At 35.9% G+C, this 26347-nt stretch overlaps 1 protein-coding gene across 3 annotated transcripts; it reads right to left on the bottom strand.

Annotated features, from left to right (window-relative positions):
• Positions 1-210: 210 nt before the first annotated feature.
• Positions 211-26273, bottom strand: LOC110373629 (coronin-1C-A). Of its 3 annotated transcripts, none has more exons than XM_064040619.1 (12): positions 26121-26273; positions 25285-25482; positions 13308-13430; positions 12663-12806; positions 12177-12307; positions 10607-10714; positions 9587-10097; positions 9174-9237; positions 8994-9082; positions 8499-8639; positions 5558-5758; positions 211-5088 (listed from the first exon to the last, which is right to left on the bottom strand). In XM_064040619.1, the coding sequence occupies exons 2-12, from the start codon at positions 25480-25482 to the stop codon at positions 4882-4884; spliced, it is 1917 nt and encodes a 638-aa protein (XP_063896689.1). In that variant the 5' UTR covers positions 26121-26273; the 3' UTR covers positions 211-4881. The 3 variants fall into 3 exon arrangements, with proteins under 3 accessions (XP_063896689.1, XP_063896690.1, XP_063896691.1); XM_064040620.1 differs by having other exon boundaries at positions 5558-5737; XM_064040621.1 differs by lacking the exon at positions 26121-26273 and adding an exon at positions 25614-25940.
• Positions 26274-26347: the final 74 nt, after the last annotated feature.

Raw genomic sequence — 26347 nt, 5'->3', positions numbered from 1 at the left:
TAAGATTCTCTTTTCCAATTCTGCTTCTGGTAAGTTTTTTCCTTTCGCAAACATCTTGCGAAGTTATTTTTAATGGGCTATCAACATTACTATCTGGTTGAAAATTGTCTACATCTAAATTCGGCATAAAGATGAGGCGATTCCAGTTTCCAGGAAAGGTAAGTTCATTTACTATAAGTCGTGAATGAAGGATTGAAATAATACGACCAATGAAAATAGTAAAATAAATATATATTTCTGTTCAACTTTCGTAGCAACATTAATGATCTGAGTATTACTTATCAAAACACAACAAGGCACTTATCACCTATATTTATTTAATTATATAATATTGACAATTTTCATGTAAAACGTTATACAATTTTATATGTAGCTCTGTAGCATTGGCACTTAGTAGCACCGAATAAGGCATAAGTATTACAAATCTCAGATTGTAAGATTACATTCAAAATTGAGCTTTAATGTTATAGATTTTAGAGTTAGAATAACAATGTATAGAAAAGACTTTATAAATTGAAAATGTATATGTTGTAAGTTATATATTGTCAAGCATTTCGCAGTATATTGGTATAAAAAGCTAGTCAATAGTTAGTTACCAATCTTTAAAACTGGTTGACTGAAAGGCTAAAGTTGGCTTAATATTGCAGAGCCTTACTTGATAAAATATCGAGAATAGTCGAAACATTGATAAATAAGTCGAAGTTAATTCGTGACTACTCATAATACTTATTTACATACAAAGTTCTTTAAGTTTTCATGTTCCTTACGCTTTAGATATGACAACATATAAATAACTGTCGAAGGCTTATTTGCCATATTTATTTTAACGTAACTTGGATTGAGAAGTCTATTGTCATATCCAGGCAGAAATCCACGAATAACTTTACAACAGGATAAGAATTCCTCATTACTAGCACCAAATTATTTTTATATACTACACACGTTGTCTTAGATACGTATTTTTACATAAATTCAATGTTTCAAGTCTTTCAGACTATCCAGTGTTCACACACTCTAAGACAACGTATTTTACAAAATTGTGCGTCATATATTTTACTATTTTCAGTTTTCCGCTGTCACATTTTCTAATCAAAAAAGGAGTAGATAATATTTACATTTAAAAGTGAATATTGGTGTTTTGTTTTGAACTAATTCGACTAAATACGCCAGCAAATGAAGGTAGCAATCTGTCAAAGTTCTTTAATAGATTTTCAACTTTATCTTTAAAGTATAAGGTTCAATTTTTATTGAGAAAAAAATACAAATTGGAGTAGCTTTATGTGCTGTCTATACATACTTCATGCATGCTACGTCACATAGATTTTTCTCCATCTTTATTTCAGGTTTATAATATTGTTAACAAACAAGTTCAAAACAAAACTATAATACATATGAAATATTATTAATTAGGGAAGCGTCTAAAGCGGTGGTAAGAGAAAAAACACCATTACAAATTATTTAACGTCAAAATATTAACAGTCGAAATCCTAACATCTGGGGAAGTGCCCAACGAATGTGAAACTACGCTCTAAAGTTATATCAAAGAAATTGTCTACGGAGACTTTTTAAATTGGCTTTTTCGGAAGTGTCAGTATCTGACTACAACAATTTCATTTTAATCATGTGACTTTTATAATGTAAGACAATTTTTTTTTATCGTTTCTCGTTTCTTGGACACTGCCTTTTAGTCGATAGTAAAATTTATACTAAGTACATTAAAATAGCGCGTATCTTTACACAAAAGGTTAAAAAAATGCTAAGAAAAAAAACTCGATTATGAAAAATAAAATACAAAAGCGTCACGTACAAATTGAAGTTTCGGATGTAAGGACCAATTTCTGATCATACTTAAATTTGTAGCCATTAAATATTTACACATCATGAAGTAAATATGCTTTTAAATATGATACAAAAACTCGGAGCTCCATCATAATTTACACAAATATTCATAAAGGTAAAACCAAGCATTTTCCCATACAAATTCATACATTGCTTTGTCATGATACTAAAACGAACATCTAAGTTTACGCCATCATAAATTACATAAGAAAAATAATTGTCGTAATAATACTATTTAAAATTTAAACTATAATACTAACTGTCGAGATGACAGCGCGACTTACTGTCAAATGTCAAATTTCATAACTGACATGACTAGCTGCCAAGGACCATGTAAAATGTATCCAATGATATGAAATTAATACTTTACATTGTGTTAAATGAAAATCGCGTCCTCAGTTGACGATTCTATATAAATACTATTTTATTTGTGAGAAAATGAAATACTAAAAAGTCGAATGATGCGCTGGTATGTTAAAATTCAAGATGGCGACAGATTTCGGCGCCAAAAATTAGAAAATTCTTACAAATCATAATATATTAAAACAGCAAACTTATATTAACTAGAATAGAATAATAGTAGAAAATAATTATTAATAATGCATTGAGCCAGCAATTTGTTTAGAAGCGTTGCGCCTTAAGTTATTTGAAAATATAAAAGATATACAAAAGCACCAAGTTACTGGACTCTTAAGCCTAACTTATACAAGTCCGAGTTACACATTTGATATCACCTTTAGAGAACGAATAAAAATGGAGTGTTTCATTTTAACACGTTTCGTTGTACTAAGAAATAATCCAGGTATGTAATATTGCTAAAAACACCGAGTGTTTAGTATTTCATTTATAATTTTTATCTACTCTCCAAAGTGTACAATATCAACTGTCTAAATCGAATTTAAAGCTTAATTCACACGGGTTTTCATAATGTATTGACAGTTTATAACATAGTACAATATTTGATAGCGTATTAATGAGAAACTTGTGTGAACTAGGGTTAATATTCGTATTTTACAAATAGGTAAACATTTTAGTCAGAATAGAGATAGACGCAAGATTGGTCCTTATGTAACTAGACAGGACCAGTTTTAGTGAAGAAGTTGTGAAAAACAAATCATAATTTCCTTTATATGTATAACATAATCTCAAAAATATCTATTGTAGTTTAATGTACCTTTCACATCAACATGGTGTTCACATATTCATAAAACACGTAATAATAAATAAAATTAGCTTAATTACTACCAGCGTTTGTGTGCCTACGTTAAAAACTAATAATTGATTTGTTCCTACTACAATAATATGAAAACTTTTATATGTTTTTCGGTTTGGACCTTATAATCTTCAGAATGAGCCTAGGAGGCTTGAAGGTATATCAAAGAGAGATTATTATAAAATTACTTGATTGAATATTGTTTTTCTTTTTCGTATCAAAGGACCAGAAATACTGACACGCTAATTATAAAACGTTGTCTTGAAATGTACTCGCTTTAGTGCTAGGTTTAGACCATTAACTTAATACAAGTCGATCATTTAGACCCAGCTCATAAGACGGTTCTTTTTTAAGACCATGTTTCATAAGGTGGTTAGTATGTAGTCATATATATGGATACTAAAGTTATGTAAAGTATCATAACGTGAGATCTTCAAACAAAATATCGATATTATTATTAATGTAATTTTGCCGGTCCTTTATACAAAAATTGCATCAAACATACGAAATATATTTTTTATAGATCGAACAATATTTAAAAAAAAAAAATGACAGGTATATATTTATAGGTATTATAACAGCAAAGGGCTGGCTAAACGGCATAAGGCTTTCTTGCTAATTATTTTCATCGCACACAAAAATGTACACCAATCAATTAATAGCATATACAAATGACTTGTGACGGTAAATTATATAATTAAATGAGTTAAGGCACATAATTTTATTTCGCGTTTTTATCACTTCACTATACTTACTATTTACAAAATTATTTTATATAAATAAATAGTTGGGGTTCAGTGGCGCATAGGAATATTTACGATACAACTTTTTGTCAGAATTTGATACGACGCAGCTATATTGAAATTCCATTGTTTGTATCCATTTAAAATATGTTTTTGTTTAAATGACTCCTTAACTGCCCCCGCTCCACCCCTTCTACAAGGACGGCCGATCTGGCCAAGGTCGCCGGGAAGCAGTGGATGCGGGTTGCTGAAGATGGAGCAAACTGGCGAACCTTGGGGGAGGCAGCAGGCCAGCAGTGTATGTCTTTCGGCTGTAACTACGACGCATGCAGTTGCGTCAAAAGTCCACTGTTTGTTTGCGGTTAAATATAATAGCATTGACTTCATATTTGATTAGGTTTTCATGTACTTTAAGATGAATATTTATCCAAGTTTAAATATGCGTATTTCTGTGCGCCACTGAACTCCCTTTATACGTAACAATGAAACTTCAGAACATTTTCTTAAGGCGTTGCTCCCCTCGATCCTAAATTATTGTCCAAATATACCGTATCTAAATGTAGTGACTTTTCATCATTCATTTATTTAGTCGATATCAATTCTAAACCATTTCCTTAGTTAATAATACAGTTAAAAAATAAATATCGACACGTCAACTTTGTGTTTTTAATCTAGCGTATTTTTGCTGCTTTTAAACAAAACTACCAATTCCATAATTTTTATTACTAAAAAGGACCAGTGTTGTATTTTGGTCCTTGTTTAACTAGATTGAGGTCCATTTTCACTGACAACATAAAACGTCCATTTTTTAAACAACTGTATACCCCCAATATCCACTTTCAGTAAACAGTTGTTCTAAGAGAACTGATGATTTATGTCAGAAGACCGGAAGACGCAGCGTGGGCTGACCCCGCCACTAGATGGACGGTCTATCTGGCCAAGGTAGCCGGAAAGCAGTAGATGCGGGTTGCTGAAGATCGAGCAACCTGACGAACCTTGGGGGAGGCAATAGTCCAGTGACGTCATCGTCTATGTTGTCAGTGAATTTGGGCCTATAGAACACAAAGTACCTGTACCTCCTGACCTTCAGACCTCGTCGGGAGCCATGGCGTCATCGTCATGGTTCTGCTGGGGGCTGGCGGCCGGCTGCGGGCTGCTGGGCGCGGGGGCAGTGATGGTGGGGGTGGCCGGAGCCTTCACCGTGGCTTCTAGAGCCCTGATGCGGTTCTCTTGTTTGACGATCACTGACTTCAGTTTGCGGATCTCGTCGACTAGGTCTGAGAGCTGCTTCTCCTGGAATAGATAGTTTAGGTTTTGTGGTGAAATAATAGTAATAAGTGATTCTAAGATCAATGCCTGTACCATGTTTTACAAAATAAAATATCTTTAATAATGGTAATAGAGTAGAACTATTGTTATACATAGTACTGTTTAACGAAATATTTGTTGGACCAAAATTTGGTCCTTCGGTAACTATGTGCCGGTCATTCTCTGGCATGGTTGTTGTCAAGCCAATCTTGTCGTCTGTAGGTTCCTCTTATCCACCAAGCATAAAAATGGCGGACATAAAGCCTTAGGCATTCTCTACCAGTCTACCTTTATTTAGAACAACACATACCACAGCAGCACTGACGGCCGGCGGCGGAGTAGCGGAGGCCGGAGTACCCGCATGGCTGTCATCCCTCCGATGCGCCGGAGTGGGGGACTCCCTCTCCTTAGCCCCGGCGAGGGCGTTGGTCTTTTTGTTAACTTTGATACATACCACAGCAGCACTGACGGCCGGCGGCGGGGTAGCGGAGGCCGGAGTACCCGCATGGCTGTCATCCCTCCGATGCGCCGGAGTAGGAGACCTGTCCTTCTCCCTCTCCTTAGCCCCAGCCAGCGCGTTGGTCTTCTTGTTGACGTGCAGCTGCGTGGCGGCGCGGCCGGCGACGTAGCCGCCCTGCACAACGAGGGCACGCTCCTGTAGTGCGGTTAGGGGAGCCCTACCGTATAGCATCTGTCTATGAACGAGTCTGTTGGTTGGGGGGGAATAGTTGGGGGGTTGGTGTTGTGTCTTTACGTTATATAGAAAACAATAATTTACTTTTTGATGTCTACGTAATTTAACATTGATGTTATAAAGAAAAAATAATTTATTTTATGTCTACGTAATGTAGAAGACTTTTGGTTTTGTAAGAGAAATATGTTTGTATATTATAAGAACTTCTCTGTCAATAGTTATTTAAGTGTCAGATGGAGATATTATATCTTCGAAGGTTAGATTTGATAAGTTTTAAATTATCCAATTTAGAACATACAGTAATGCAAAGAAATACTTAAAAATTGAAAACGTTTACTATGAGATTTTCAGATATTGTAATTGAAAAAGAAAATGCATAGAAATGGATCTACTAGTAAGAATATAAGTCAAAGTAAAATATTTCGTAAAAAATAACCCAATAGCATTATTATTGCTGCAGCTTATGTTAGTTTAGCTTATTATTTTTGATTTTGTTAAAATGATGGAGCAAGTATTTTTTAATAAATATGAATGACGTTAAAATGCACCAGAAATACTATTTATTTTTTATTTTAATAATAAACTTTTTGGAAACTTAAAAGTTGTTCAGTAATAGTATTCCTTGAATTTAGGAATATATTGGTGCAGCAATTTATTTTGTTTGCATTTTCCCCCCTATAAGTCAAATATTTCTCATGTTTCACACAAGAATGCCTTATTCGTACAAGGAAACCCCAATAATAAGTGACACCCATAAATTATTAAGATAACAACATAAAAACAGTGTTAGTAACACGACAAAAAAAATCGCAAAATCGATTAAAAAATCGCAGTTAAGGAGACACAACACACAACAGACAAAATAAACGCAAATTAAAGTCGTTAGAGCAAGCCAACAGATACATTCGAGACGATGCTTAGAAACACAAGTCGGGATTGTGTTTTCAGTATTATAGATACTAATATAACGCTATGTTATGTTGAAGATATAGCCAGTTATGTAACAACCTTGAAACCCTGTATTCATGGTAAACTTTAGTATAGTTATCGGCACGGATATTGAGCCCTTCAACTGCGCAGAAGCGATTTATTGGTTTATTCACTCTTCCGCCGAGAGCTCAATATCCGTGCCGGTAACTATAACGCCCTTTGTACGCCTTTGGGTAAAACATAGGGACACTAAAACCTACTTGTAACATCTCACATTGCTGAACATTCTGATTCTGATTAACAAGAATGTTGCTGGAAACAAGTACTGTTCCTTTTTAACCGGCTTTTCCAAAAAGGAGGTTCTGAATTCGAATGATTGTATTTTTTTATTATCTTCTTTGCAACATGCAGTATTGTCAGCAATATGTTGCCAGTAACTCAGTAACACGTTGTAGCAACTTTATTTATAAACAAAAGTTTACCATGAATACTGGACTTTATGATACTGCTGAGGCTGTTACAAACAGTCCGGCTCAAAATACATCAACTGGGAATCGAACCCAGAATCAAATGTTCAGCTTTCCGTTCTGCACAAATTGGTTCTTTGATTCCATAGGTCTTAAATATTAATTTTGATACACAAGGTTGTGTATTAAATGCCCAAAATTTAGGTGAGATGAAGAGTTTTTAAAATAATGAATTGAAAGATTAGTAATTAGGAGTTCATGCTGTAAATAAGACAAGTGAAAAGGATAATTAATTATTTTCATCATTGATATTCAAAATACACCATAGACCCACAGGATAGACTTCAAAAAAGGATTGTTTTATCAATTCTGTAGGTTATGGTGGAAACCCAATTTAATTTTAAAATAGAGTTTGCATTAAAACATGTCTTTAACTAGCATTATGGCTTTTTTGGGTCATTTATTTTATTTAAAAATAACTTCTTAAAGCCATAAAAGTTAGTTTAAGAGTAAAACTAGCAAGCCCAACTTACCTTCTCTGGAATATTATTGCAAAAAAACTAACTCAATATTATTTTAAAAAGCATGCCTATAGACATATTATAGACAGTATTTTTATAATAGCAATTCATTATACATATTTGCTATGTTTTATTACACAGAGAAATATAACAAGAGAAATGTTTGCCCTAATGAACTAGCTACGAAATCATATTTGCTAAGATATATCTCCCACTACACAAAATACTGGGAAGGCAGCCTTAGTTAAAGGTCCAAGTCTACTCGACTACTTCCAAATCATGAAGCATCCATATTTCACATATACCATTCATACATTCTTGTTTCCATTCGTCCATCCTCATTCAACATTCTTTTGTACCATCAACCTAATCAAGATATTTATTTATGTCTAAACAGTCTTGAAGAAATATACTTTTGACATTACTAGTAGGATCACCTAGCAGTTGAATTTCTTACTAAAGATTGACAATAGCTCCATAAAAGTAATGTAAAATTCCTATCCGAATTAAGCAAAATAAACAATTTTTATCGCCATTCGAATCAAAACTATCCCTAAAACAACCTACAAACCCACTACCCCAATCCTACATGCTGCCTTGAGCGCCATGGTCCCACTTTGACCATGAAAACTATCCCTAAAATTGTCTACAAGGCACCTACTCCTAGCCCCAAAGCCACTAGCCTGAAGTCTTTATCCAGTCCTAACGTCCTAGTTTTACAACCAGCCCTAAAGTGACCTACTCCTACTCCTACCCTCCCCCTAGGTCAGTCCTACATGGTACCTTGAGCGACATGGTGCAGGGCTCGGCGTCCTCGCCCGCGAGCCACTCGTCCGCCGTCAGCGACGCCTCGTCGCTGAGGGTGTCGGGGTACAGGTCCTCTTGGAACAGCTCCGACTTGCGGGGGACTGTCATTGATACCACCTGCGGGGGAATTGAGGAGGATTTTAGATTAATACTGTATTGTAGTTGATAACCAATTAAAGTCAAAACTTTTACTGAATTGTCAAAATCGGCAACTTTTTTGGATGTTCAAAAATGCAAATGACGTAATATATTTTTCATATCAAGCTGTAATACCTATTTCGATAATATTTTTTATCAAAAATAATAAAAAACTAAAAAAAAATATCTTAAATTCAAGTTAACAATTACTTTCGAGTCGGCCGTCATCAAATACGAATCTACAGCAAGTTCAAAAGTTTTGGAGTTGTGATTATAGCAAAAAATATGTATCGACATCTCATCTTCACAGCAACTACAATTGAAACATCTTACCTGACAAAGTCCGGAGTTGTTCAATCGGTAGAACTTGGCGATTTCGCAAGTGGCCACGTCGCAACCTCGCTTCGGCATCATGCCGATGCCTGGGAATTATCGTTCATATTTACTTTTCAACATTCTGAAAGTTATTTGGAGAAGATTGGGCATAATGTAAAAAAAATGCGTATAGCTTACCTCTCTGTGGGTCTGGCGTTTGGAAGGTGTTGATGTAGTGAACGAATGGTGGCTCTGGTGTCACCTGCACAAAAACAATATGTTACTACTTAAAAACATGATTTTATGTTTATCAAAGAGGAGGTCAGATGTTCAGCTGAATGTGGTGAGATTACGATCTGGTCCTGTGTACAAAAAGAAAGTTGGTGGCTGTCGACCGACATTCTGGCCATGGTTACCTTTGTAACTTTTACTAACTTCACAGCTGGTGTTGAATTTTAACAACGATTGCTACGGCAAGGGTTGTGTAACACAGACAATAAATAGGCTCCGGGCTGCATGGTGGAAGTTTCTAAAACCCACAAGGCAATTTCAGCCCGTACCAGGACTCGAACCCTGGACCTTCACCACCAAGCTTCACTGCGACGCAGTACCTCAAAGTATCGTATAACGGAGTCGCCCTTCCCGCAGAGGTAGATGAGGTTAGTGTCGGGATCGTAGAGCGGGAACATGACGCCGTTGCTGGTGTCGATCTCCACCGTCACGATCGGCTCCGCTACATCCGGGTATAGGAACAGGCTAGGCCGATAAGGATGCAGTACCTCAAAGTATCGTATAACGGAGTCGCCCTTCCCGCAGAGGTAGATGAGGTTAGTGTCGGGATCGTAGAGCGGGAACATGACGCCGTTGCTGGTGTCGATCTCCACCGTCACGATCGGCTCCGCTACATCCGGGTATAGGAACAGGCTAGGCCGATAAGGATGCAGTACCTCAAAGTATCGTATAACGGAGTCGCCCTTCCCGCAGAGGTAGATGAGGTTAGTGTCGGGATCGTAGAGCGGGAACATGACGCCGTTGCTGGTGTCGATCTCCACCGTCACGATCGGCTCCGCGAGGGCGTCCGGGGTGCGGAGCGAGTACTGACGCTCCGACATGCGGCTGAACCTGGGAACGAGGGAAAAAAGGAATGAAATATTCCTATATTCCATGTAAAACACTGGTACTCAGCTGCACCCGGTTAGACTGGAAGCCGACCCCAACAAAGTTGAAAAAACGCTCGGAAGATGATGACTACAAATGAGTGTTTATAGTTGTATTCAGAAAAGTCAGTAAAATCTGTGAATTAGATGAAGTTGTTACAGCTTTTCAATAAGTAAAAAGTTCCAAAAAGAACGAGTCTTCTTCTTACGGGACTAATTTCATACTTTCCCATTTTCCAAACAACACATTTAAAATATCAAAATTACAGAACAAAACCCAAGCGACTGCCCCATCACACATTAACAAATTACTGACATCTTTACGTAAGATGATGAATGTTTTATTTATTAGTAGATTTTTAATACCCAGGAGCCATAATAAAGAGCCTCTCGAAACACCCACATAAGTTTCACACATTTCCCATATTAGTACATATTTTCTAAGTTATATTTCAGTGCAGGAATGCTACTTACCCGGTGGTGAAGACGAGCCCGTGCTTGAGGAAGATGGCTCGCGAGGCCTTGCTGCCCTCGTGCGCCACCGCCTCCGACTCCACCTCGCCCTTGCGCGGGTCGATGATCCTGGAACACACGGACAAATTAGTAAAGCCTTATTTAAATATTTTTTCTTGGACTGCCAAAAAGGATTATTTGCAAAAAAATACAGTTATTTTTATAAAAAAGGCAAAGACTTTTCGTATAAATCAAATGAAAAGGTACAGTTTTAGTTGTCGCGTTAAAACGTCAAATCAGTCAAAAAAAATACTATGTCTAGTGTCCATAGGAAATAATTGTAAGGGGCGCTGAGAAATTGCAACTTCCCTCAAAATTCTAGATAAACTGACCATTCACTTAGTCTAAACTCTAGACAACACAAATGGCTTATGTTTAACTGATCACCAGAAATAGTAACAAATAGCAGACAAAAATAGTAAATGATCACCAAAATGAAACTCGCATTTTAATGTAAAATGATAACCAAAGTTTAACACTTTGCTATCCTATTTAAGTGAAATTACTCCAAAATAAATCATGCGCAAGCCAAAAATAGTAAATGATCACCAAAATTAAACCACCATTTTAAAGTAAAATGATAACCAAAGTTTTTACATTCTGCTATCCTATTTAAGCAAAATGAGTCCAAATAAATCATTGTTATCCGAAAAGTAGTAAATGATCACCAAAAGTAGTGAATGATCATCAGAATTATACCAGCGTTTTAATATAAAATGATAATCAAAGTTTTTACATCTTGCTATCCTGTTTAAGTAAACTGACTCCAAAAAAATCAGTTCGGCCTGATACAATAAATGTAATAACATTATGGGGACCCTTTTCCTGCACTAGGGTGGAAAATTGTCTATTGCATGCCTCTAAACAGTGCGATAAGAGTGTGTTTTCGAGGGAGTGTATTGAGAAACACATTCTTCTTCTTCTTTCTCCTGCCCTGTTCCCAATTTTACTTGGGGTCGGCGCAATATGTCATTTTCTTCCATTTTCCCCTGTCACTCGTCATACTGACACTCACGCATGCATTGCAAGCCGGACACATAACTTAATATGGCATCATAATACTTTATTTGATAATAAGCCTACATTTTATGGCAATCACAGTGACTTATTTAGGCAAAAATAATACATCAATTTGGTCGTCAAGAGTTGGTGATCATTTACTAAATTTGGTGGTCGAATACAATTTAAAGTGAAGTCGTGACTAAAATAGCTGGTACTATTACATTTTTAGACTTTATTTTTCTGGTGTTCAGTAGATTTTTCTGGTTGCAAAACTAAGGGTATCAAAGCATTTTATGGTGGTCATTATATTTGTTCCCGAATTAAATAGCATAGCAGAGGTAGTACGTATGTCTAACCAGTGGAAGTTATGTCTAGTAAAATTGTTTAGTAAAATATTTGATTAATTAGTAAAATATTTACAGAACGTAAGATGCGGTCTGCTCAAGACCAAGATTCAGTGAAAGAACAGTGGATGGCAATAGGTGGATATGAAGACAGCACGATAGTAGTAGTAGGTACTAATGGTTACCTGATCTTCTTGTCGCGGCAGGTGGTGAGGAGCTTGGAGCCGGTCCAGTTCCAGCAGGCGGAGTAGATGAGGTCCGGGTGACAGTCCAGCGTCAGCAGCACCTCGCCGGTGCCCACGTTCCATATCGCTATCTAGTGACAGAATGTAATATTTTCATTTTATATGACAAGATAATAAAGGGGCATTCTAAATATTAGGAACCATGAAACCAGAAAGTTTCACCATTAAGTGCTTTGATGGTCAAATGGGTGCTTAGTACCTATAACAATAACTTTTTCGAAGCGTATGCGGAACATAAGTACTTAAAATATGTATATTTTATGACTTTCCTGTGTCTGGGCAATTACGCTGATTGATAGTAACGCGGAGTCAAGCTTGAGGCATATCAGCAACTGGTATCATCCAGACTGCTCCATAATTCCACACCATTTTCACCACTGTCCATTGTCCTACTGAACATACTGGTACAGGTATATCCAAACTGACCTGGTTATCAGAGCCGGCGGTGAGCAGCACATTCTGCGCGGTGGGGTGCCACAGCACCAGCCCCACGCGCCGCTGGTGGAACACCAGGTCCACCACCGGGTCCGTGAGGGTGCGGGACAGGCCCCCGTCGGGGATCTGCCATACCTGCGGGGAGGAATGTGTCGTGAGTCGTAGTAATAGGTTCTCAGGTCTGAAGACAAAGTGGTTTGTTGTCATTTGTATCGCGATTCACGTGCATTAAAATGGAGACAAACACATCTGGTCTGCATATGCCCTTCGGATCACTAACAGCATAGGGTATATAAAAAAATTAAGAAATTAAACAAATCAAATAAAAAAAAAAAAAAAACAATATCATTTATTTACTCAAATAAGGTACAGGAATTAAAAAGGTTAGTAGTAGTAAGGTACTTATGTACGTCATAGGGAATTGCAGAGAAATCAGGATGGATACAGAGAAAGGAGACGACCAGAGGAGGGGCCAAAAAAACGATCTATGAATTTTGAAAAAGTCGATATGGCTGGAGATAATTTTACTCATGAGACGACGGCAGATAAGAGCATGGAACAGAAAATATACTGTGCTGACCTCAAATAAAATTAGGATAAGGTCAGGAGGATGATAATGTACGCAGACCTGCTTACCTTAACAACACAATCCTCGGAGCCACTAGCGATGACATTGTCGTTGTGCGGGCACCACGCGATGTCGAGCACGGGGCCCTTGTGCCCTCCCACTAGCGGGTGGTCCGCCGGTATGCGACCAACCTGGAAACCAAGAAAATTGGCATTAATTAACTAAGAAGATTTGTGTTGGTTGGTTCGGCGATAACATATAGGAAGTGGTGAAGTGTGGGCGTTTTGGGGGACTGTCGCTTGTTCTGACATTCGAAAAGTAGTGTTTTATCTTCCCAATTTTCTTCTTGACATTCGCTAAGTGTTGATTTATCAGCTTAGTTTTGGTTTAGTTTTAAGTCGTAGTGTCATTGGAAAGTATGTGTGTCGTAGGACTGAAGTTATAAAAATAATGTGAATGGATGATACGAGACCTTGACATTGTAAAGCGAAGAAAGTAGGTAAACATATTCAATTGCCAGTCTAAAGTTTCAGTTACTGAAATAAAACTTGAATGTGTTATACAAAACCTAATTTCTCTTTCCCGACTCAAAAAACAATGTGAAAGTACAAACAATAAAAACAAAACAGCAATTTAATTATCTGCAAAGTTTGCGCGCCAATTAATTATTTCGCCTTGTCTCTGAAAATTATGGGCGCGAAAACTTTCACGTGCACTAACGACCTAGTGAAAGTCGGCCATCTTGAAAATACGTAATTAAACATTTTTGGCGCCACAAGTAGAGTATAAATTGCTAATGTAGGTCGTAGTTAAACACGACATTTTGAATCTAAATACAAATAAATAAAATACATCCACCTTCCAAGGTGTTTACAATTAAAATTACTCTCAGTATTTATAGTTTACATTTACAAGCGTACAATGATTATAATGCACTCAAATACGCGAACCATTTGGAGTATTTAATCCAAAGCTATCGCATAAACCATAATTATATGTTTACGAGCATATAAATAATTGTCTTGTCGCAGTTTATTATTATGTATATCTTACAGGCATTTTATTATTTGTTATATGGATTATAAGATATATGAGAGCATCAAAGACTTATGCTTCTACAAAATGTGACTTGTTAAGCTACTTTCTATGAAATTGTCAGTTTTGGTCCTAAGTTAGAAATCAGATGACCAAACTTAGCCTTTGATAGAGCCATTTTATTTAAATCCTCAAACTGCTATTTGAAAAAACAGTTACCTACCTATCATAATATATGTATCCGCCAGATTTGGTCAATTCTTGTAAAGAAAAAAAACTTGCAACAAAAAATTGAAAGGTTTTTTGGCAGTGGTCATTACATATGACAGGATGAAATGAGGACGAAAACTAGGACCAAATTATATATAGATTTTATAACTATAAATGTGAACTGAGCAGGATTACTATAATATTTAAATGTGACAGTTGTGGTCAACAGCTCTATATTTTACGTCCAAAAGCTTATACAAAATGTCATATGAAAGCGTAAATCGCTAGTTTTGAGACAACATTGTATAAATAGGAATTCCTAACACTGGATGACCAGAGTAAATAGGTTACGAAAGTGTGAATATTTTTAGTTTATTTCTTGTAGTAACAGATACTGTGCTGTTACAAAGGAAACCAATATACGCTGTCGCTTTTTACAAAGTAAAAATATTTGCCGTACAACGTGGTTTTTCTATCCTCCTTCAGGCAGGGATTCACCCGAGAAATTAATTTCGTCTTTGGTTTATCAATATAGCATCGTTGAATATCAGGAGTCAGGAGGATCAAAAGTATAAGGACGATATTGCAGTATATATAGTAGATATTGGAGATCGGTTTAGAACAATCTTTCTTGATTTCAAATAAGATCATCTAAATGCATCCTAGCAACGCAAAATCAATATAATCTCCTATCTTCATTTTCAGGTGTACCACATTACATCACATCCTAACATTTGATCAAACGTTTGTCCGAATATTTATGCGATTCGCCGTGTTCCGAGTAGATGGCAGCGCGCCAAACGGCCATTATTATTACAGTGCGAATTCCCCAAGTGTTCCGGAGTGCCACTGTGTCACACCGACCGGGGGCTAATGGTACTGAATGGCCGTTTGGCACATTAAGCCAGTAATTATTCAGAACCGTGTCAATTTTGTGTTGTTTTCATGTACGCGGTAATTTGAGTGTCAACGGTAGAGCGTGCTCATCCATATTTGAAGTAGTAATATGTAAATATAGGTCCTCACGATCTCAGTAAATCCAGAATAACTTCTATTAAAGTTATGAGAATGTTTTGCAGTTCCCAATTTACGATCCGTTCGTTGTTTTGTTGTCCATGCGATAAAGTCGCGCGGTGCTATTCTAATTTGGCAACAGTCGGAACGACTCCAGTTATCCGATACGATGTTCGGAGTTTAGGTCACAGAGATGGAGCGAAGTGTTAGGTTACTGCGATACAAAAGAGTTTGAGGTTCCTATTACAAACTTAATTTAGAATGAGATTTGAGCGAGATACCACACTTCAGGAGACACCTTACTTGAGCAAAAACCCAATAGGATGTATATCAAAGTTAACCAAGTGGATCTCAAATTCATTCCCAAGACAAGATCTAAAATGATCGTTCTAGAATACCAGTTTCATCCTTTGAAGTTTTTTTATATAATCAAAACTGCCGTAAATCAATTGTCTATAAATAAATCCCATATAAAACAATCAAACGTCTGATTAATCGTCACAGGTAGGACACAGGTGTGATTGAGACGCGCAAATGTGTTCGTTAAACACGTGGGCATGTCGCACTGACGTCTGATTGATGTTCTTCTTCTGGCTACTTGTATCGAGGAAAAGCCCGGTGTATGAATGAGGTCAGGTTTTTGCAATGGGTTAAGAAACTTGATTGCGAAAGTTTTTGTATGAAGGGGTCTCCTGTTTTCTTTCTAGGTTAGGGCATTGGGAAGAAAATCACTGGAAGCCCAGTTACAAAGCATGTAACCACTGTAGAAATCTTTGGGGAAGCAAAAAGTTGCGTATATCCCAATAAGGTTCTCAAATAGTTTTGTTTATTCGTTTCTGCTAGGTCCTTGCATTTATGGCTTATCATATTAGCGCGTCCGTCTTCCGCACAGTCGAATTTGAACAATACAACAAAGAGCTTTCCAAGCTGCGCATTCTTCATTCTCCAGTTTCCATCTATTTTGGACCACAGTACCGTGAAGGTAAACTATGAAATCCATACTCCATGCAATACCTGTGCATCAGAATCCTGCTCGTGTAACACACGCTTGCACACGTCGCTACGCTTTTCTCGGCGCGCGTAGGCGGGCCCTCGATTTCCGTCTGCCGAATTATTACCCAATACACAAACATACATAAATAGATTTCTTAAATAATAACAGCTAATTATAGAACGTTCGAACATTGTTTTGTACGTGAATTTGGTTCGACGTGCATATGTGTGCTATTCTTTTGGTATATCAAGGGCGAATTTCTAGTGGTGTTGCTGTCCGGATTTTTTGAGCGTCTTAGATGAGACAAATGGGTGATGGATCACAAGTCATAATAAACCAACAAGTTTTTAATATTGTTTCGTTTTCAACGGACTTTAGCAAACATAAAAGTTCGAGACACGCTTCTGCTTCTGTGATAGTATTAATTCCAGCGTCTTTTGGAATGTGGGGGAGTGTATGTTCGTATATGTAAAACATTCTGGCATTTTCTGTTATTGTACAAGCCGGCTTGTAAAGCGTTCGCTGCAGCATTGTTTTTGTATTGTACATTTTTGTGATAACATCATTCAGTGGAAACAAACGACCCACGCGTCGCATCTGCATCGTAAAATTGGCGAATTGGTCACCAACATTGGATTAACCAACAAATTGATGTATCAAATCATGATGTACTAATAATAACTTGTAGTACAATGTTTGTAATACCTATATATAGGATAGGATGCTCATAAGGAGTTGTGTGATAGCCAAAAAACTGCCATTACTCACGGCAAATCAATGCGTCTTGTATGGTACGCGTCGATAAGTTCGTACGAATAAGTCTGTATCATCGATGCGTTGAAGAATATATTTTTGTATTCATTGTGCTGGCGTGTGTAATGATTAATGCAACACTGAAAGTTTTGCACGCCAAAGAATCTACTCTTCATTTGTCTTGCATGTATAAAATACAAAATTAGACGTAGATTCACGAAGATATATGTTGCCATATATCTCTTTCTTTTACAAGTATAAATCAAGGCAGTTTTAACTATCCTTCACAAAAACGTTTGTTGAACCTTGAAGGTTACTTTACTCCAACTTTTTATAATCCAGACAGTATTTAATTAGGACTACTCTTTAACTCCTCTATATCCTCCACAACAGGACCCTATTACAAAAAAATATCGAAAACATCCGTTTTTGCTGTTATCTGACCTTTCCGTCCGCTATTCTCACTCGGCACAACAGCAGACAAACAGACAAACAGAAGAGCTATCATTACTGAACGGAACTCCTAATCAGAAAGCCGTCTATCCACGTCCAGTCCTGACCTTGTGTAGCATGACCTAATGCACGGGAATAGAGATTGTGAATGGAGATCTTAATAATATGTGACAAGATCTATTACTACGACTGTTGGTGGGTAGAACAGTGTGTGGAAATGTACTGGTTTAAAAATTGAAGGTTTATAAAAGTGAAACTATAGTTTCGGTAAGACGAAATAATTTGAGGAAACACACAAAATTACCCCAAAAATAAATAAAATAAACTACGTCCCCCTTAGTTCTGCAACTGAATACACCTGCAATCCTGCGCTGTTTACAAGGGATGATTATAGGCAAAAAATATATTTCCGAATGAATGCAAAAATGGGTCATAGAGTAAGCCCACTTTTCTTAGCTTATAAATAAGATCTATTAAAGCAACATAAATTCAGGCACTCCATTTAGCGTCCCAGTTTATTAATTTATAGCAATTAACTAAAATTTACGACATTTCGCTGTGGTAATATTTAGTCAGCCGTTTCTAGGAATACTATATTTAGGTCAACGTGTGATAATTAATTCTTGGAACATCTTCATCGGGTTCCAGAATTAATTTTCAGATGGAAATCGAAAACAGAATTATTGTCCTGGAGGTTTTATTTTAAACTACGTACTTAAAAAAGCAGCCATTGTCAGAATAGTGTCTAACAAAGCTAAGAAAAGCTTTAACAACGCTTAAGTTCACTTATTTAAGAACTGCATTAGTATTCGGCTTATTCTTGATAATCTACATCTTCAGAAGAACGTTATGTAGCCAGTAAAACCGTCTACAAGTAAATCATTAAGTTAGCTTCTGCAGTACTTTCTTCACTCCCTTAGTACCAAAAAAACGTGAGAACTACAGAGCAGTGTGAGAAACTGCGTCGGATCTATTTTCCGTGCGCGTACGCAATGTGGAGCGCGTTAAATTTACGTGTTTTGTTTATAGACATGTCCAGTGGTTTCCACACGAACTTGACACGTTGGCCTACGGGTGTTCTGTTGGTACCAATGAAGGTGTCATTGTTGCTATGCCATCAGCCCGTAATCGAAAAGGTCCCGAATATTTACTACACGTTACCAAAATGTAACCAAAAGAATAACTTACTACATATTTGCAGAACACAAAACAAAGGGGTACATTTAGGATTATAAGACGAGGTAAAGAGGTAACAGAACTGCTAAGAATACTTCATATGAGCTTTTGACACTGCGGATAAAAGGACCAATAAGCTCCAACAACCGAGGAGTATAGAGTTGCTCAAGTAACTGGGTTGAGGAGGTCAGATATTCAGTCGCTCCATGCAAAACACTGGTACTCAACTACACCCGTTAAGATTGGAAACCGACCCCACCGTAGGAAAAGGCTAAGCATATGATGAGGACCTACATACATAACAGTATAAAACGACCACATAAATAAACAATATCTAAACAGCATGTTATTGTTATTACGACTGCTTGTAGCATTGTTTAGGATATTGTCTAACCATTGCTCCCGCTGAAGGCCGAAGATTGCGTCTTATCTCTTAGATAACGATACGAGCACAACGTGCAACGTCAAGTTAAAGGAAATTACGAACTGTTACACTGTTTGGTATTTATCTTAGAGACGTTATCAAGTATGAGATAGGAATCTAACATCCTGGATATGCGTATTTTGGATTTGGACATTGATAAGGACTTTTGTTACTTAGGCTTACTAGTGCTTTTTGATGATAACTGACCTTTATTTGGCAATACAAAAATGTATTCCTCAAAAACAACAGCTTGAACTAATTAACAACTACTTAAATAATACAAAAACAAATGGACGTGGAATGGATATGTTCATATGTATACAGAACATCCAGAGGGGACCTTCTACGATCCTTACATACTACTTTCCAGACCATGGCATAATGAACAACAATACTACTTCAAAAATAAATACAAATTACAAGCTCTTTAACTGAAATACCTTGGCATACACTCCATACATATAACATACCAGACACACAGACAACAACATCATTCATCAGAACCTAATGATCCCTACCATCATAGCTCTGTAAACGGCGTGTGAAATCGAGCCCTGATGTTAATTGTAGGTAGCTGATGCGCCTTCAATAGCTCTGTAAACGGCGTGTGAAATCAAGACCTGATGTTAATTGTAGGTAGCTGATAAATGAGACTTGTAATTCGATGTAAATGACGTGTTCTGTATCGGTTATCGCGAAGCATTATGCACCATCGGGAGATATGGTATCGAATGCGTTCGTGCGTTTGTAAGGATTGAATTAGGTTTGCGTGTTTTTGAGGACTAGTTTGGGAAATATTTTTGGAATTCTTACATTTTCGGTTTGATACCTGATGCCGAAAAGCTTACTCTGAAATTACTAAACCCATACTTTCAATTTGGCTGTCAAAAATATTCCTACGTTGTTTGTTAAGAAATTCATCAGAGATCGGTCTTTTTGAAACTATGTAAGTAGGCCTCACGTCTAATGCTACCAGTATTTGACTTCCAACCCAATGCTGTTTGGTAAGACTAGTTGTCAGACTGTCTGGCTTAAAGGCTGCAAAAGATGTCCAAATTATGCTCTAATTAAAGACCCTTCTGAAACACAGAGAACTTCTGTATGACGAGATGGTCAACTCAAGATTGACCCGTGCGACTATTACTTAGCCAAAACCTCCATTAACTCACACAAAAAGAGGTAAAAATAAGGAAACGTCACACCGCTTATATCAATTAGATGACACAGCGTCGAGGCATGCGTCAGTTAAGCTTTGGTTTCCTAGGAAAGCGGTGCCGTCATATAGCGACCGTAATACAGCGGTGAAAGACATCACCAGAACGTTGTCTATGTAAACAAAATGGGGCGGTTTCCTAGAGAGCGTTAACTGACGCCGTAACTTCAAAAAGCGGTGCCGCCATTTGCATGACGGCCGTCTTGACGGTGTCAGATAGTTTGGTGAACGTTTTATTGAAAGCGGTGAAGCTTTTTTAATACGTATTTGTGTTTTTTTTTGCGGAACAACGTCAAAAATTTGTTACAACTCTTGGAGCAGCGAGGACGACGAAATTTTAATAGATTTCGTTCGAAACCACGAAGGCAATATTTAGAACATAAAAAGTAAAGATTATAGAAAAGTCAACTAAACAGAATTGGTGTTGTGAAATTTGAGAAATATTAAATAAAACAGGTTAGTAAGTATGATACAACTAACAAAAAGTTCATGACGGTGTGTTAAAACGGCCGTGGAACTTTCAACATGTAATCACCGTAAAGACGACCGTCTATTTGCGTCCGTAATAAGACGGCCGCTATATGACGGCACCGCTTTCCTAGGAAACCCAAGCTTTAGTAAACATTCATGCCGCAGGTTTTTGTCAGCCCATTGTCGACACCCATTGTTTCCTTTACTATCTGTAGGACTTTATATCTACATATATTATTGTCATAGTATAGGTAATCGTATAGGGCATTGGTCCTTTGAACACGAGGAAAAATATTTCCAAGTTGGTATGTTAAAAGAATATTATGTTATGATTGAGCATTGTTTCACACGTGTGTAAAGTCGACCAATGAACTATGTAATTGGAATCCAAGCAAAAAGATTCTTTTTGATCAGGCATTATTTTAACTTCGACAAAAATATAGACTTTAAATTCCTTTTGCGATTCTCATCAATTTAAGATCGGATCAGGTCAGCAAATCTTAGGATGAAAAAAGTAATACATTTAAATAAAGAAAGAATACTGGAATACAACTGTGACACATACATACACAACACATTACACACAGGCCTTACACGACATCATAACACAACAATAGTTGCATAAAAACTTAAACCAATAACCTATTTACCTATTACAACACTCAACAAACACTTGCCATTCCCATGCTCAATAGTTTTTGCTATGCGTTTGCGCATTGTTTGGTACCATTGTTTAGCCATATCTGTTGCACAATGAGCGTTATCTGTCGCCTCGCATTGTTCGATTGATAAAAATGAGTTTGTAAAGAAGGCTGTGTGTGTAGGTTTATTGATAAAACTGGCTGGTTTTGAGGGTCGATTTTCGAATTTGGAACAGGAAATTTGGGGAATGTTCCATGTCCTGGACATGGAATTCAATCCTTTGGCTATCGTAAAAAGTATGGAAATACCGTTTCCACAATTTCAAAAAATTATAAACCATGGTATTAAAATGTACCGGCTTTAGTGCTAGGTTTAAAGTAAGTTTATACTAAATTGTAAGAATTTCATTTTTTTTTTTAACTTTTATATTGTGATGTTTTTAGAAGCAGAATATAAGGACCAATTATTTTATAGACCACCTTTCCTATTTATGTAAAACTCGTTGCTGTCACAGTTTCAAACCCATACTACCTCTACTATGCTGTTAATACAAGTACTTAAGGCGTAAATAAGGAAAAACAATTTATTCTAATCCATAAGTAAATAACGGAATTACTACATATTACTCATGGATGTTTGTTTATACTGTGATAACTATACAAACTTCTTGTTCCTACATAGTTACAGATAATAATATGTATTGTAAAATATGACATTAGAAAAATAACCTTTAGAACTGAGACGTGATAAATGAGGAATTTCTTGAGCGAACAAAGATTAGCTAATTACCTAAGTATGGTGTACTTTGTTTAAACTTGAGATAATTTGTTTCTAACTATGCGAGACATTTTCTTGTGCACAAACTATGAATTTTACAATATTTTTTTTCTAATTTCAAACAACAGATTATTTTGATTTGTTTTCCAATAGCATTTATACAAATAGAATTTATGCTCTAAGTTATTTTAAAACTCCATAATTGTTTTTTTTTTCTATGTAATAAAAATGAATAAAGAAATATTTTTTTATATGATTTTTATGTTTTGAAATACTCTCTAGTGGCAGAATAGCTGCTTGAGCTAAAAAAAATAGAAATAAATAGAATTATAAAGTAAAAAAATATAGGTACAGTATTCTGCCACCGTCCATGTTTCTGAGTCACCGGACTATCTACACTTACAGTAAAAAAACTCAACAATCTTTATTACACTTATTATCATAATACAGACAAAGATAGAGTGAATGTATTACAGTCATTATGCACTAATTTGCGATCTATTAGCATTCGTAATTAAAACGGTAGAAAATAATTGCTTTAAATGGCATTATCGTGCTCCTAATGGAATTAGCAGATGTATTTTAAGAAATTGAATTGTTAAATATGTGCCTCAGCTTAAAAAAAAAATCGTCCACTGCATCTAAATGTTTGCAATAACTACTAAAACTGCTGCATAGACATTCATGCCATCTTCACCCATAGATAGAGTTTACTATCAAGCTTAATCTGGTTGTGCGTCTAGTTTATCATGACATCAATCATACACAAGTTTCAGAATACTCTAATGTGAACTAAATAATTACTTTCACTGACTAATAATAATAATGAGAATTTAAACAATTAATCAACCGCAATAGATTGCAGCATGTGTAATACTAAAATTAGGAGTGGTCAGGAAACAACACATAGACAATATAGAGATAAGATAATATTACATCCTCTTTTATTCATAAAATTATGACATATGTATGTCCAGGATCTGATAAGCCTATTAATGTCATCCGCTTAATTTTATCAAAGCTATCGGCTATTTCCAGTGAAGTTGCATTAAAAGTCCAATTCTAGATATTATTCAATTACTAGCTTCCATCAGCAGTTCCACATGAGGAAGCTACTTCAGGCATCTAGAATAATCTAGATAAAAGTACCCTATTCTTCTTCTTCTTTCGTGTCGATGACATGTCTTATAGTGAGACTACACTTTGTCAGCCCAATATGCCGCCTCAGCGAGAACCTATATGTAGGTATGTTATTTTGGTGTACAAATGATATTACAGACAAGTTTTACCATTTAATATTGATAAAGATATCATCACCAAATTCTCTATCATAGATTGCATTTGCGCTTTTAACTACAAAGTGAGAATGTCTAGATTTTGACTCTTGTACAAAGTTTGGCTTCACGGTTAACACCAGATGTTATTTTCCATTATCTTCTAATTATTACTGCTCAGTGTAATCTTACTGTTTAGTATCAGATTTTGAGAATTTTTGCAATGATGACAATTATGGAAAAAAATCTAAGATAATACTTCTTATCTATGCCTAATTAGCCGATACTTACCAAGTGACAGGCAACTAAATATTTTAAAAATAATAATTCAAAATTGGCATTTTTGAGAGTTTGAGCATAAGCACCAATTAATTGAAAATTGTTGCAAAATTAACATATTCGTAATTAAAAAACCTGCCTTTGGCACTATCAAGGACTTACAAGACAGGAATGCAAAAAAAATGAGTCATCAACACATCGAAAATAACCTTGACTTAAGATTCAATGACTGCAGATAAGAAAAAAATATACTTAAATACACTATACTAAAATTGAGAAGTTATAAAGTTTGTTTGTTTGTATAAAGTTTGTCTAATTTCAAAAAGTTTTTCAAATCAGACCAAAAAGTTTTTTTTCAGGTTGTCACCTATTTATGGAGGGAAGCTAGACTACATGTTTGTCCGGGTACAGAAAGAAAATTCTAAGGGATGTGGGTACAAGCTAGTTGTACATAACTTGAATGTGTAATTTGCTGTTGGAATTTGTTTTCCTTTAAAATGGTGAATAAATAAAAATATTTCTAAATTTTAACAACATGCTAATACAATATTATGATTAGTAAATATTATCCAAGAAAGCCTCTTCCTATAAATAAACTTCTATGCATTGATCTTGAGAAATATTTTCAAAATAGTTATTGCTTTATACTGCGAGTCTTTAACAGAAATAAGTTAGAATACCTAGAGAGTTTCATATCATATTTAGTGTTAACCGTATATAAATAACTGTGCAGTTTATTTGTTATACCGTTACAGCTTAAATCCTGCGGTCTCATTAGTCACGGTTCTCTAGTTTTGAGATAGCAGACTAAATATTTAATTCATAATTTAATATAATACTTGATCCAGGCTGCAATGAGAGTAATAAAAGCACTGACTATAATATTACTCACTTTATAATTAAAAAATTGTCCAGTATTAGTTAAAGTTAATATTTGTCAAATATTAGTTTTAAGGTCTTTTATTGCCTTACTAAGATTTCCAATGTAACATGAGATATCCATATCATTTGCTATTTAATATTTAAATTCTGTTAAATAGACAAACTGAGTTATTTAGCTTTTCATAGAACTTCTGAAGTTTTAAAACTAGATTTTCCTCAATCAGGATTTTTGACAAGAATGCAAAATTATATCACAAATTCTCAATAAAACACACTTTCTTAGCAGTAAATCACATTTTAAATCCAGAAGTGGTTATTTATAAATCAGCAAGCATGACTAAGCGCCTCAATATAATATTTTCAGTGTAGAATTAAGAGAGATTTGGTAAATATCTTTTAGATTTGAATCTGTGAGAAATGCGCAAACTGTTCAATGAAATAAACTCACCTTATTGTGTGGCAGTACTATGAAGGCGCCTCCGCCGGCGGACTCGACGATTATAGCCAGAAACTTAGGATTCACCGCACAGAACGTAGAGTCCCAAGAACTCTTTGACACTCTTATGTTATCATAACATTGCTCACGTTTCAGGGCCTGCCCGTAAACGTGGCGGAATTTAGAACTGCGCACCACCCTAAACGACATCTGTAACGCGAAAAGTAACCAGTTAACAACAATACAAACAACAACTATCCGAATATTTCACTTCTAACATAACCTATACGCCACTGTGACCTATATTTTGACACTACAATTATTATAGAACTCCAACTCACGTTTGATTATAAAGAAGAAATGATTATTATTACACTAGAAAATGCAATGAAAACATTTGAATATAACACAATTGTTTAAAAGAAAATAAAACCGAGAGCTACTAAGGATCGAAGGGAGGACGGTTGGGAAAACGAGCAAACTCCATATTTGGTAATGCCTGCAGCCACTACTTTTAGTAATGATAATCTCGTTTTGAAAGTTGAAAATAATAATGGAACAACTGTAAAAGTTGTTAAAATTTATAGAGAAATTGTTTAGCTACGTTAAATATTTATTTAACACATTTTAAAGTTATTTTTTCGATTTACTTTTTAGGGAAATTTTTATATTTTGGAACGCATCTCGTAAGTGTCAAATACCTGTCAAAATGACATAGTTATGGATGCATTCGTATATAAATAATTTATTTTTACTTTTTGCTCTCTGTTTTATTTTTACTTATCACAAAGATTTTTTATTTTAGTTTTATCCATAGCAGTTTAGTAAGTGTAGTGTAACGCACTTACTTTAGGAACTTCTAAGCGCGCTCTTTCTGCGCTTTTTGTAGCTTTTGGTGTTTGAGCATGATAACTGTGACAACGTTCTCTTCCAACTCTTTTAGCCACTGGTGCTCGTTTAATGTTAGGGCTTGTAAAACTGTTGTGCCTTTTAACATTGTCCTGCAAAGAAAAGAAACAATAAATGTAACCATTGAACATAAGTGACACATAGGTACGCAATATGAATAAAAAAC

Source organism: Helicoverpa armigera, chromosome 22, assembly GCF_030705265.1.
Source record: "Helicoverpa armigera isolate CAAS_96S chromosome 22, ASM3070526v1, whole genome shotgun sequence".
NCBI lineage: Eukaryota > Metazoa > Arthropoda > Insecta > Lepidoptera > Noctuidae > Helicoverpa > Helicoverpa armigera.
This window is presented reverse-complemented; position numbering and strand designations above follow the sequence as displayed.

Bases quoted from the DNA above. Each gene is read 5' to 3' on its own strand.
- LOC110373629 (XM_064040619.1), bottom strand. From the start codon at position 25,482: ATGTCGTTTAGGGTGGTGCGCAGTTCTAAATTCCGCCACGTTTACGGG. The intron at 12,308-12,662 runs GTCAGTTTGGAT...TTCTGTCACTAG, and splicing joins CCGCCGGCTCTGATAACCAG to ATAGCGATATGGAACGTGGG. The intron at 10,098-10,606 runs GTAAGTAGCATT...CCTCGTTCCCAG, and splicing joins GGGCTCGTCTTCACCACCGG to GTTCAGCCGCATGTCGGAGC.